This window comes from Carassius gibelio, chromosome B9, assembly GCF_023724105.1.
Source record: "Carassius gibelio isolate Cgi1373 ecotype wild population from Czech Republic chromosome B9, carGib1.2-hapl.c, whole genome shotgun sequence".
Lineage (NCBI taxonomy): Eukaryota > Metazoa > Chordata > Actinopteri > Cypriniformes > Cyprinidae > Carassius > Carassius gibelio.
The window spans coordinates 27174854-27189074 of record NC_068404.1 but is presented as its reverse complement, the minus strand read 5'-3'; the positions used below and the strand labels follow the sequence as shown (position 1 = coordinate 27189074).

The 14221-nt window shown below is 35.5% G+C and overlaps 1 protein-coding gene across 1 annotated transcript in view; it reads left to right on the top strand.

Moving 5' to 3' along the window:
- Positions 1-14221, top strand: part of LOC127965566 (sodium channel protein type 1 subunit alpha-like) — a 45919-nt gene that overhangs the window by 17284 nt on the left and 14414 nt on the right. The window contains exons 7-17 of the mRNA XM_052566390.1: positions 961-1197; positions 2571-2634; positions 2774-2915; positions 3212-3412; positions 3584-3835; positions 5039-5404; positions 7776-7902; positions 9263-9501; positions 9899-10063; positions 10825-11181; positions 11273-11698. Of these exons, the coding sequence (XP_052422350.1) occupies positions 961-1197; positions 2571-2634; positions 2774-2915; positions 3212-3412; positions 3584-3835; positions 5039-5404; positions 7776-7902; positions 9263-9501; positions 9899-10063; positions 10825-11181; positions 11273-11698 (2576 nt within the window). The remainder of the gene's footprint in view (positions 1-960; positions 1198-2570; positions 2635-2773; positions 2916-3211; positions 3413-3583; positions 3836-5038; positions 5405-7775; positions 7903-9262; positions 9502-9898; positions 10064-10824; positions 11182-11272; positions 11699-14221) is intronic.

The window sequence follows — 14221 nt, the reverse complement described above, 5'->3', positions numbered from 1 at the left end:
CAGAGCACACTTGGAGACCTAAATAGGGGAAACAATCAAGACACGACAGGTGGCACAGATGGGACAATCAAGACACGACTAGGTTAACAAGGGGGGCGGGGCAAGGGAACGAGACAACACAAGCACATGGCCCAAAGACAAGGCCATGCGCTTGTACACAAAACATGGGTCTGTCATGATCCTGCCTCAAGACTAGGAAAAATCAAGGACACGAGGCAGAATCATGACATTTCTTCTTTCAGACGAATTCATTTGGAGTTATATTTTTAATTATCTTTGGTCTTTCAAGCCGTTTGATGCAACTCAGCGGGTGTTGCACTCCATCGGTCCATGAGAAGTTTAATAAAAGGGGCATCCATTAAAAAAGTGTCTCAAACGGCTCCAGGGGTTAACAAAGACATAAAAATATCCATATTCAAAATGTAATAATCACTTTAATCTAGCTAGTGCTAACAGTTATACACAGAAGCAGTGATTTATGGCTTAATTTTCATTTTTGGCTGAACTAACCCTTTAAGCATTCAGAGATTTAATCTTGTAACATTAATAATGTATCAAACATATCAATGTTAAAACTTATATACACACATTCATTCAGGGTCCAAAATGAATGTAATGCATTCATTACAAACTACTTTTACATGACTTGAGTTGAATTGTTAGAATGATAGCGTGACCCTTGTGTCATTGGTGAATCATATTATCAAATCGTAAACAAAAGAGAACATCTGTTGTGACTTGCACATCTTCAAATGGCTAAATTTGGCAAACAAGGAGTCTTCTCACATGAAGAGTGTCTTGTATGTGATGATGTCACAATGACCTGCAGCTGTTTGTCATAGATAAACATGAAAACAACATCATAGTCAGAATAAAATATTTGATTTTGAAGTGAATTTTGCACCCTGGTTGCGTTAGTGTAAAGTTGGAACGTGACAAGGTGTACTCTGTTCTGCACAGGGCTGAAAACAATTGTTGGAGCTCTGATCCAGTCAGTGAAGAAGCTGTCAGATGTGATGATCTTAACCCTTTTCTGCCTAAGCGTCTTTGCTTTGGTCGGACTGCAGCTTTTCATGGGAGTTCTTAAACACAAATGTGTGCTCAGGCCATCCGATTACAACATAAGTCGGTGTATTCTTAAAGAGACAGAGGACTGTTACACAATGGACGACTACAACAATTACATTAATAATCAGAGTAAGTTGATTTTCATTGTTTTGCTGAATGGATTCAGAATCTGATGCAACTACATTATTGATGATTCAATGCATTTGTGTTTTTGTTGTAAAAACTCACCTATAATCATTCTGCAATTAATTTAAGTGATATTACAAGTAGATGTAGCTGAAAATATCTTAGTGCACAATAAAGAAATTTGCAGTAAGCATGCAAACACGGCCAGTATAAATCCAGTGAAGAGGGACGATCCAATATACTAACTACAATATAGGCCTAAAGAGGAAATATTGTGAGTGTGTAAGTGTGTAAGTGATCTGTACATCTGCCAGACGGCCAGCTGTCATCATTCAGCATTATAGACGTTTACATTAGCGCCAGCCATGAAAAACCTGTTTGAGAGAAAGAGGAAGAGGAATTCCACCTTACTCATAAGGGGGCGAAATATGATATCCATTGGAAGGTACTTTAGTGGGATGGGGGAAAGCTATCATAGGAGTGAGGTAATCTGGTCCAGTGTTTGCTGAGGACGATGCCTTCCACATGTATTCTTATTTTGATATATACACAAATTCTGCTGGTATTTTTATGGCTCCATAAAAAAAAAACATGTCCCATTTAATGTGATGGGTCAGAGAAAGGATGGAAAATGGTCATATGCACCCAAAATTATCTTAATTATGACCATTTTCCTCGTTGGTACATTTTTGACACCAAAAACAATGAAGATGGTCATGTATTAAAAAATGGTCATGTATTAAAGCTTTTTTATAAATGCCCCCAAAACAAATAAATAAAAAAAGGACCAATATTGAAAATACTAATATATTAAAACTGCTCAATTATTTTACTCCAAATTTCATTGTTATTTTTTGTGCCAAAAATGCACCAATGAAGACAATGGCCATACATTGATTGATATTTATTGCACCAAAAACAATTAAGAAAGTGGTCATATGGTTATTTTGGGGAAAAATAAACAAAGAAATAATAACCAATGAAAAATATTAAATACAAAAATGAAGAAAATGGTCATATAGTAGGACTGCTTTATTGCAAAAAAAATAAAATAATAATAATAAAAAAAATGGTCCGGTCTTGGTCCATTTTCTGCACCAAAATTATCAAACCAGATTTCTTTATTGTTTTTGTCATATATTAGGGCTGTTTTACTGCAAAACATTTTTTTAAATGGGCCAGTCTAGACTATTTTCATCATTGGTCCATTTTCTGCACCAAAATTATGTTACCAGGTGCCAAAAATAGACCAATGAAGAAAATTGCCAGGCATTGGTCATATGGTCTTTTTAGTGGGGAAAAAAGTACAAGCAAAGAATATTAAAATATAAATGTAAAAAGTTCTATTATGAATAGTATTCTTCTTTTTCCTTTAGGTAATCAGTATTTCCAATCCGGAAAGAAAGATGCTATGATCTGTGGGAAAAGCAGTGATGCTGGGTAAGCGACGTGTATCAAATTCTTTACAAACCTTGGCATTGTCTTCCCCTTCAAACATAATTCTTCAACAGCAGCTGTATTTTAGTTTTTTTACATGGTGAGTTTTTGACAGTCGCTGTCTCACATGTCTGCTTTTCAGGCAGTGTCCAGATAATTATCTCTGTACAAAAGCAGGGCCCAATCCAGATTATGGTTACACAAGCTTTGACTCCTTTGGCTGGGCTTTCCTTGCTTTATTCAGACTGATGACTCAAGACTACTGGGAGAATCTTTACCAACAGGTGCTTTTCCATTGTGTTCAGAACTATTGTTTCATCAGAAATGAATGAACCTATGAAGTGTGCAGTTTCTTCTCTTGTCTATTTCTGTACAATTTCAGGCTGTTCACACAAATCAGTTATATAATTTAGCATGTAGCCATATACTGTAGACTATGTTATGGTATAATTGTGGTGTTTTTGTCATTTATGGAGTCTCCATCCACTTTCATTGTATGGAAAAGAAGATTATCGTAAAGAATTGACATGAATAGCTTCCTATGTTTATCATAGACAAATCGTGAACTTTTTCTTTACAGACTCTTCGGGCCGCAGGAAAAATCTACATGATTTTTTTTGTGCTGGTCATTTTCTTGGGATCCTTCTACCTGGTGAATCTGATCCTGGCTGTGGTTGCCATGGCATATGATGAACAAAATCAGGCCACTATTGATGAGGCTTTGAAGAAAGAGGAGGAGTTTAGTGCCATGCTCCAGCAGAGACGTGACGAGGAAGCTCAGGTCTGTTGGGTTTTCATTCAAACGGGGTTTGAATTCCATGCAAATGTTAGTGTATTGCACCTTCAGTAGCAAAGTAGTGGGTTTGATTCAAAATGCATGAATGTAAATGCCGGAAACATTCAAAAAACCTTTACTTTGTGAGTATAATCTTGATGTATGATTGCTTGGCAGGCCATGGCTGAACTGTCCAAGTGTGATGGGCTGAGCGGAGAAAAGACAGACTCTTCCTCGGATGCCTCTAAACTCAGTTCCAAAAGTGCCAAAGAAAGACGCAACCGCAGGAAAAAGAGACAGCGTCAGGGGGAAGGCGAGAAAGAGGAGGATTCCAACAGGGAGGGGACTGCTAGAAAGGCCAGCTTCCGTTTGATTGCTGATGGAAAAATCCGGCTCTCACATGAAAGGACTTACACGTCTCCACATCAGGTTAGAAAAAAACAATCATATATACATGGGTCTAATCTATTTATCTGATTTGTGATTGAGAATCTAAGTGATACTGAATATTTTACATAGGAATAGATATATCATAGATAGATAGACATTTCTAATTTATTCAGCATTAAAAATTGATTTGAATCTGCTCACTTCTGCCAAACGATAAATCACGATTAATCGTATCAAAAATAAAAGTTTTTATACATAATATATCTGTGTGTACTGTGTATATTTATTACATATATAAATACACACCACATACACAATATATTTTGAAAGTATTTGCATATATGTATTTATATGCATATAATTTATATTTTATATAAATCTATTGATATACTTAATACTTAAATATTTACATGCATGTGTCTGTATTTACATATACATAATGAATATACACAGCACACCCACATATACTATGTAAACAACACTTTTATTTTGGATGTGATTAATTGTTTGGCAGCACTATATTTGACTTTTTTACATTCTTATCTCATCCTTGTTTATAATAAATTAATGATTTTTTTTTTTATTGCTTTGCTTTGAGAAAAACAAACTTCATCTAAACTTCATCAGAACTAAAGACACCTATCAGCTTTTACTTTTCATCTTCTCACATTGTCATCTTTCTCCTACGTCACTGTACTTTTTCATATTCAGCATAATCATCCACTTGTTCACCATTTTGTTCTCTCCCACCATTGCTTGTCCAAACTGACCGCTTGTCGCTAAACTCATAAATATTTTTTAAAAGTGAAAAATTGTTCATTTATGACTAAAAACTGCTATTAAATACACAGATTGAACTTCTACATTTTAATTTTTACCACATTTTTAGGTCATTACTGTAAAATTAAAAATACAAATAAAAGACAGGATTTCCAGGAAACCTACATTAGAAAAAAGCAAAAACTAGGAACAATAACATTAGCTATAACTATTAAGTTTTAATAATAAAATCCCTGGAATGATTTCCTGATAAACAAAAACATTGACAGCCAATTAATTATCATGCACTGGTGTGGATGCTTATATTAGTTATCGTTATAGTTATATATGATAATGTGTTGCTGAATTTGGATTGGCAAATTTGATGTAAATTGGGATTTCTTCTTCCATTTAGTCAGATTAGATCCTCGAATGTCTTAATTTCTTTGTCAATGTATCTGTAAGGGTTGTTTTTCTCCTCAGTCCCCCCTGAGTATTCAGGGCTCAATCCGCACCCCACGCCGGGACAGCAAAGGTAGCGTCTTCAGCTTCCGCGGGCGTGTGCATTCAGAAAACAACTATGCTGACGACGAGCAAAGCATGTGTGAGGAAACGGGCAGCCGGAGAGACTCTCTGTTTGTACCCTCTCGATCCGAGCGGCTTTACAGCACTCTTAGCAAAAGCAGCCCGACTCCACGTATACTGTTACCCTCTAACGGAAAAGCACGGTACGTGGTCGACAGCAATGGCATGGTGATAGTGTCATGTGGAGCGTCTTCACCCAACTCACCCTCTGGATTACTGACGCCGGAGATGTCCAGAAAAAAACCCACGTTTGACGACACATGCGTAAGCACATATGATGCATGTGCTGTCGCTGCTGTGCAATGCTTCATTTTAAACAGCACAATTTTACAATAATTTTCTCTTTATTTGACATGAATATGTGCGTCCCTTTTTTTATGCTGATTTTGGGCGACAATCTGCAGAATTCTGTGAGATGGATTTAAAGAAAGAAAGAGCTGCATAAGCAAATTCAAAATTCAAATTTAAAATAAAAATTGCAGGGAACTTATGAGTGATCAGATTCACTTTCAGCAGAAATCTGCAGAGATTGCATGTGGATTCTGTGTGTGTGCCTGCGAGTCATCAGACTGTGAGAATGAATTTGAATTGTTTTCCAGGATTACAGCATGTCATCAGCATGCAAAGACACAAAAATATTCAGTAACACACTGAAACTAACATATATTTTGAAAATTGATTCATTTGTAAATTTATTGTTGAGTTAATCAATTAATCATATAAAAAAAGCTAAATACACATTATTTTCAGTTTTTTATTCAAAGGTGTGTTAAAGCATTCATTTAAAGCATGTTATTGTATTTATTTAAAGCATTTCATAATAAACGCAGTGTTTTTGAGCAAAGTACTGCTTTTTTTTCAGCTTTTACCAGGGAAAACGCTGTTTTACGCTTCAAAAAAGAATTAGCATTTTCATTCAGACCAACATGAGAAGACAACAAGTGGGCGGGCAATATGCTAATGTTTCAATGTGACATGTTTACAAATATCCATAATAGGGGCACTTTAATTTATTTTTGATGAACTTTTGTATTATAAAAAGCATGTTACTGTATTTTATAAACATTTATAATGTCTTGCTATTTTTAAATAAATAGCAGTGCCATTTGGCACAAACAAAGACATTCTCAAAGTGGTTAAAATGTCCAAAATGAATCAGAAGTGCTTGCAAGGCAACAAAAGAACTGTTAAACTAAATGAAAATAAATAAAAAAAATTCCACCAGCCAAAAATCTGAAGTCTATCATTAAAAATAAAAGATATTTTGTCTTTTATATATATATATATATATATATATATATATATATATATATATATATATATATATATATATATATATATATATATATTTATATATATATATATATATATATATATATATATATATATATATATACAGGTGCTCGTAATATTATTAGAATATCATCAAAAAATTTATTTATTTCACTAATTCCATTCAAAAAGTGAAACTTGTATATTATATTCATTCATTACACACAGACTGATATATTTAAAATTTTTATTTCTTTTAAGTTTGATGTTTATTACTGGCAACTAAGGAAAATCCCAAATTCAGTATCTCAGAAAATTAGAATATTGTGAAAAGGTTCAATATTGAAGACACCCGGTGTCACACTCTAATCGGCTAATTAACTCAAAACACCTGCAAAGCCTTTAAATGTTCTTTCAGTCTAGTTCTGTAGGCTTCACAATCATGGGGAAAAGAGGCTGGCTGTTCACAGAGCTCTGTGTCCAAGCACATTAATAGAGAGGCGAATGGAAGGAAAAGATGTGGTAGAAAAAAGTGTACAAGCAATAGGGATAACCCTGGAGAGGATTGTGAAACAAAACCCATTCAAAAATGTGGGGAAGATACACAAAGAGTGGACTGCAGCTGGAGTCAGTGCTTCAAGAACCACTACACAAAGTTGTATGCAAGACATGAGTTTCAGCTTCACATTCCTTGTGTCAAGCCACTCTTGAACAACAGACAGCATCAGAAGCGTCTCACTTCAAAAAGGACTGGACTGCTGCTGAGTGGTCCAAAGTTAGAAAATCTATGTGGTATTGTGAAGAGGAAGATGCGATATGCCAGACCCAAGAATACAGAAGAGCTGAAGGCCACTATCAGAGCAACCTGGGCTCTCATAACACCTGAGCAGTGCCACAGACTGATCGACTCCATGCCACGCCGCATTGCTGCAGTAATTCAGGCAAAAGAAGCCCCAACTAAGTATTGAGTGCTGTACATGCTCATACTTTTCATTTTCATATTTTTTAGTTGGCCAAGATTTCTAAAAATCCTTTCTTTCTATTGGTCTTAAGTTAAATTCTAATTTTCTGAGATACTGATTTTGGGATTTTTTCTTAGTTGTCAGTGATAATCATCAAAATTAAAATAGATATTTTTTTTAATATATAAGTCTGTGTGCAAGGAATGAAGATAATGTACAAGTTTCACTTTTTGAATGGAATTAGTGAAATAAACTTTTTTTATGATATTCTAATTATATGAGCAGAACCCGTATACATATAATAATTGATGAATAGCAATACATCGCTGCCTTGCAAACACTAATGAAGCAACATCTTAACATTTGTTGATGTATTTCCTGTTGATGTGATCTCTTTACAGTTTGACACAGATGAAGAATATCGACGCAGATGTGATTCAAAGAGCTTTTCAAGGGCTTTTCCACATGAGCAAACAGCGAGACAGCGAGGATTGAGCGTAGCAAGTGGCAGCAACAACACTGCTGACCGTAAGAAGCCCTAAATGCCAAACACACTTATGGGCCGATCACACAGAATGTGTTTTTGCTTTGAAAAATGTGAGACATCGGGTAGTGGAACGGGAAAAGAAATGCAAAGTCTCAAGATGATTTTTTAAAAACGTGAACCTATAATTTGAGCGCTGTGTTTTTGGAGTGAGATGTTGCAAAATTAGCAAGTGCAATCAAGTTTTTGAAGCTTAATCGAGTCTTTCAAGCTTAAAAAAAATGCAAAGGAACCATAAAAATCTCTAAAGTTGAATTTTGGCACTGGATTACGGGAATTGTGCATTATTCCTGCTGGTTCAGCGCTTGTAACGCTGGGTATTCCTATAAATATTTCACACACGGGACAGATGACAGAATGTATCATTTGCACGTGCTTAAATCTTCAAGTGCAATATTACGCCAAAGAGAACTCAATTTAGTACTAGTGCACTCTCAGAGACCCTTCTGTGAGTTCACACCCAAATCTCAGGCACACAAAGCTGCATCTGAAACTGCGCGCGGTTACAGAATTAAGTTATGTTTTGTGCTTAAACACATACCAAAAATTCCCATCTTGATGAGTATTTATGTAAACACAGTCCATACTATGACATACGTGACTGGTATATAAGCTATTAAGTGAATGTAAACAGTTGAGAAACACAGCTTATGTGTAACAGTATTTGTTAGATCCGTGCATCTTAAAGAGAAAGGAACCACAAAAATAAAAATAAACTCCCGCTGTCTGTCATTAAAGGTTATTGATACATTGAAAACTAAGCAGTGCTATTTTATGGCTAAATAACTTTTGTAACTTTATTGTACCTGAATATTGCGGATACACCTACATGAGAAACTTAAAGCACTATTAATTTCAGTTATATCTTGTTATTGTATTTGTTTGTCCCATTGCTTGTCATTTATTTGTTCTTATTTTATTACTGACTGTTTACTTGTTCTTTTTTTTATTGAAGTAGAAATTGAAGTTAATCTTCCTCACAATATACATATGATTAAACCACATTATAAATTGTTAAACACAAATGCACTGCATGAAAAAATATTTAGGTTAGATGTACTGTAGTTTTAAAATGTATTAAGAACTAAGTCCCCTCATAAGTGTCAAATAAAGGCGGGAATTATACCCAATTTTACCCTTAAAGTTTATGATGCTTTTTTTTTTTTTTTGGAGTTTGACAGCCTTAGTCCTCATTGACTTTCATAGTGGTCCTTTTCATTTTTCACAGAATAAAATATGAACTCTCTTCTTTTGACGAAGTGCCTGTTTGCTCATTTCTGTTTGCCGAAATTCATACTAGTTGACCTAGATTGTGGTCCTTTTTTTTTTTTTTGAACATGGCAGTGTCGGAGGTCTTGAAACAGAAGTGTGTGGAGTGCTGGTTCGAGTTTGCAGAGAGTTATCTGATCTGGGATTGCAGTCCCACATGGCTGAAGATAAAGAAAGTTGTCAACATGGTTATGATGGACCCCTTTGCGGATCTGTTTATCACCATTTGCATCGTGATAAACACCGCATTCATGGCCATGGAGTATCACCCCATGGATGCCACCTTTATTAAAGTGCTCACAACCGCCAATGTGGTAAGAACATTTATAGCAGCATTTTAATAAATCGTACAAAACTGTGAGACTTGGTCTCTTATTCTAGAAATAGTTACTGTTATTAGTGTGCAACCCCACTGAAATGGAGGAGTGTGAATTAACTAATTAAAAGAATCTAGTACATTACATTTATAAAAGAAGGTGTTAAAACAGTATTTTAACTATGTTTCGTATTTTAATAAGAGTATAAACCACTTTTCCTGAGGTGATGTTTTCTCAGAAATTATTATCAATAAAAGCCAATCTACATATTTGAAGATTTAATCACAATTTAGTCAGCAGGTGTCTCTAGGTTTGTAAATAAATAAATAATAATAATAGTTATTATTATTGTTGTTGTTCATTTAAAAAGCTTGAATTGTCTCCTCGCATGCAGGTTTTCATAGCCATCTTTACAGCAGAAATGATATTCAAGATCGTTGCGTTGGACCCGTACACTTACTTTCAGGAAGGCTGGAATATCTTCGACAGCATCATAGTTACGTTGAGTCTCCTGGAACTTTGTTTGCCTGGAATCGGCTTTCTTAGGCCATTCAGATTGGTAAGAGTATCTCATTACACCTAATGGCTATGTTCTAAACCTAAAAAGGCATGTAAGAGGCAGCATAGGTGCCCTTTCAATCTGAGGTACAATATGAACTGATGTTTCAAAGTTACCTTGTCTTGGTCAAAATCCAAGGCTGTGTCACAATGAGGCTTGCATTTTCACTTGAACTGCCAACTTTTCACTGGGGTAAAATAATCCACAATACCATTGTTTTACTGTGTTTTTATTCAAATAAACTCAACCTGGCTGGGCTTAAGATACTTCTTTTAAAAACATTGGAAAACCTTATAGAACCCCAAACTTTTGTACAGTATTTTATATAAAAACTAATTAATTAAAAATAAATAAATAATTAAAACACTACAACCTAAAACTATATATTTATGTATTTATTTAAGTGAATTTAGACATCACAGCATTGCAATGTACATCATAAAAATATAGTTTTATTTATAAAAATATAAGTGAGATTTGCTAAATACTATATTTAACAGTGCTATCAAATATTGTTTTTAATAAATATGATTAAAAAAAAAAAATATATATATATATATATATATATATATATATATATATATATTTAAAGATTAGCTTTAAATCAGCATTAGATGACTTCAAAGGTAATCCAAATGTAAAACAACAGGAAATCTGCACATCGGCAGATTCTTATAAAAGTATATGTATATATATATATATATATATAATGTGCATCTCTACTTGCCCAAACTAATCTTTTATGCCCCTTATTGTCACAGCTAAGAGTCTTCAAACTAGCTAAGTCTTGGCCGACTCTGAACATGCTGATCAAGATCATTGGTAACTCTCTTGGCGCCTTGAGCAACCTAACGCTTGTGCTGGCCATCATCGTCTTCATCTTCGCTGTGGTGGGCATGCAACTGTTTGGGAAGAACTACCGTGACTGTGTGTGTAAGATTTCTGAGGATTGCACGCTTCCTCGCTGGCACATGAGCGATTTCTTCCACTCGTTCCTGATCGTCTTCAGGGTTTTGTGTGGAGAGTGGATCGAGACCATGTGGGACTGCATGGAAGTGTCAGGAACGCAATTGTGCTTGATTGTGTACATGATGGTCATGGTGATTGGAAATCTGGTGGTATGTATGGCTTTTAACTTTTAACAAATGAACACACACAAAAAAATCTGAATTGTGTCAATCTATAGTTGGTTCCTTCCAAATTTTGCAGGTTTTGAACCTGTTCCTCGCTCTGCTGCTCAGCTCATTCAGTGCCGACAACCTCGCAGCCCCCGGAGAAGATATTGAAAAGAACAACCTGCAGATAGCGGTTGGTCGAATCAAGAAAGGTTTTGCTGTAGTCAAGGCCTGCCTTCAGAATTTCTTCCGGAGTGGCTGTATAAGAAAGCAGAAGCCAAAAAAGAAAACCATAGATGGGAGCATAATTTTGAGAAACTGCAAGAAAATAAACTCCGACCACACCTCACTAGAGCTGGTTAAAGGCATCGGAAGTACGGACATGGATAGTGACACAGAGGATTTTATCAGCAACCCAAGCTTGACCGTCAGTGTCCCGATCGCTGTCGAGGAGTCAGACTTTGAGTGCCTCAACACTGAGGATTTCAGTAGCCTTTCTTCAGACCTAGATGATAAAGAGGTAAGCTGCTGGTTTCAGTTTTTTTTTTTAAACCTCAGATAGACCAGGGAGATTTTAAGCAGAAATTAAGTCTCCTTTACATATACATTTTTTAACCCTTGTGCATACTTTTTTTTTTAAATCATTTTGGCTGTGTTAATGCAGAGAGAACTAATTTTGTCTCAAATGTGTTTTATTGTTATTATTATTCACTCTCATTTCCTTTCATCCCTAAACTAAGTATAAAATATAGCTACAGTCAGGACCATAAAGGTGTACTCCACCCCAAAATTTAAATTTTGTCATTAATCACTTGCCCCCATGATCTTCCAAAGCTTTTACGGGTCTGGAACAACATGGGGATAAGTGATCAATGACACAATTTTCATTTTGGGGTGGAGTATACCTTTAAAGGTATAGTTCACCAAAAAAAATAAAATTACCCCATAATTTACTCAAGCCATCCGGGGTCGTTTATGACTTTTTTTTTTATTTCAGACATATACAATCAGAGTTATATTTTAAAATGTCCTGCTCTTTCAAGCTGTTTAATTCCAGAGAATGGGTGATATCCAATAGTCCAATAGACAACCAATAAACTGCATCCATCCATCATAAAAAAGTTAAGGGTTAGTGAATCATGGATTGATTTTCATTTTTGGGTGAATTATCGCTTTAAGGACAAAGTGTCCCCTTTTAAATTAAAACAGCAATATGCAGCCAAAAATCTTAATCACCCCACATTTTTTAACAGTAGGATATACTGTAAGTCAGAAGCATTTCTGACATTAGCCGAATTTTAAAACATTGATACATTACATAATTCAGATTATTTTTGTCATTTAATGGATAAAGATAAAGTGTATGGTTTTACAATCCCTTCTCTATGAATATTCCCACAGTACAGGATGTTATTAGGGTTTAGAAATGCTTGTATTTGGGGAAGGAAGTGAGATACCAAGAACCAGCTGGGCAAATGTGAGCTACATTTGACATGGCACTTAAATGATTGAAATTATCAACATTTTTCTTTAGACACCACACATGAGTTTTGTAGTGATCTGATCTCAATGCATCTTGGGTGCATTTACTCCTGGCTTTTGATGTGGTCAAGTGTAATCCGATCGTGATTCGATCATCGAATATGCATTAAAACCGCAAAAAGGGGACCCTAAAGTCTGTTTGACATCAGACAAGTGGTTTTCCAACACCACATTCATAAGTGCACACCAAAGGACTCTTCAAATGGTGGTTGTAGGAATTTTATTTGCAGTATCACAGCAGTGCACCCTAACTTGAGGAAACAAACTGCTATTGATGGCACATTATATCATTACATGCTCCAGGCTGGTATAATGCACACATAATTTAGGCTAGAAGCCATTTTTAATTTGTGTTCACTGAAGGTCCTAGTTCATGTCTAAATACCTGAATAACAGATGTCTTTTGGTGAGTAAACTACCATAACCAAAGTCATTTGGTGTTGTTATTGTCACGTACATGGTGCCAAAAATGAAAGCTTTTCAGTAGTGTCACTGAATTTCTCATATTTTCCGGTCGGGTTAATTGCAGTAAGTGCATTGTGGATTACATCAACATGTAGCTTGACCCACTATGCGAGAGGTCATGGAATATCGGTCTTCAGATCGCATTATCTGCCATTAAAGTGCTGAGTGTGAATGCTAGCCTCATGATAACACGCTCATTTGCTTTCTGCTGGGAAACGAGGATGTGGCGGTCTGTGGTTTGGGCATATAAACATCTATTCACTGAGCAGTCGTACAGTATGCCAATCTCTTTGAAGTTGTTCTAAGATGTGTACTGCTTTAGGTTTGTGAAGGGTGATATGATTTCAACTGACACTCAAAAAATCCTACAGAGGCACTAGGAAGCATTTTAAGGAATGACAGGCACAAATTATTGAATAAAACTGCCTCCCACGGAAAGCTGAATTGTCATTTTTATTTACCATGCACCTTGTGCTATAATTCAGCACATTACAGGTTAACCCCAAAATTTTAATTCTCTGGAAATTCACTCAACCTCAGGCCATCCAAGTTTGTTTCTTCATCAGAACAGATTAGGAGAAATGTAGCATAACATCACTTGATCATCAGTGGATCCTCTGCTGTGAATGGGTGCCGTCAGAATGAGTGTTCAAACAGGATTGCTAAATTTCTACATTTAATAGACATTTCTATCTACATCTTGGATGGCCTGAAGGTAAGCTAAATTGGGTGTAAATTGGAATAAAAATCCCCCAGCCTCCAAAAAAGAGCCATGATCTCTGATTATGGTTGCAAAAAGGTGGAAAATTTCCAGTAAATTTTGGAAAAATTCCAGAAATTTTGGAAAATTTTCAGGATTTATTAAAATATATATATTCCAGGGATTTTTGACAATTTTCCACCCCTTTGCAATCCTATATCTGATTGTTCACCTCTAAGACATCAACAGATTATTTTGTATTATTGTTCCCATTGATGTATCCATAATTCTAGCACTCTGACCATTTTTTTTTACCTCCAGACCAAACAGTGAGTG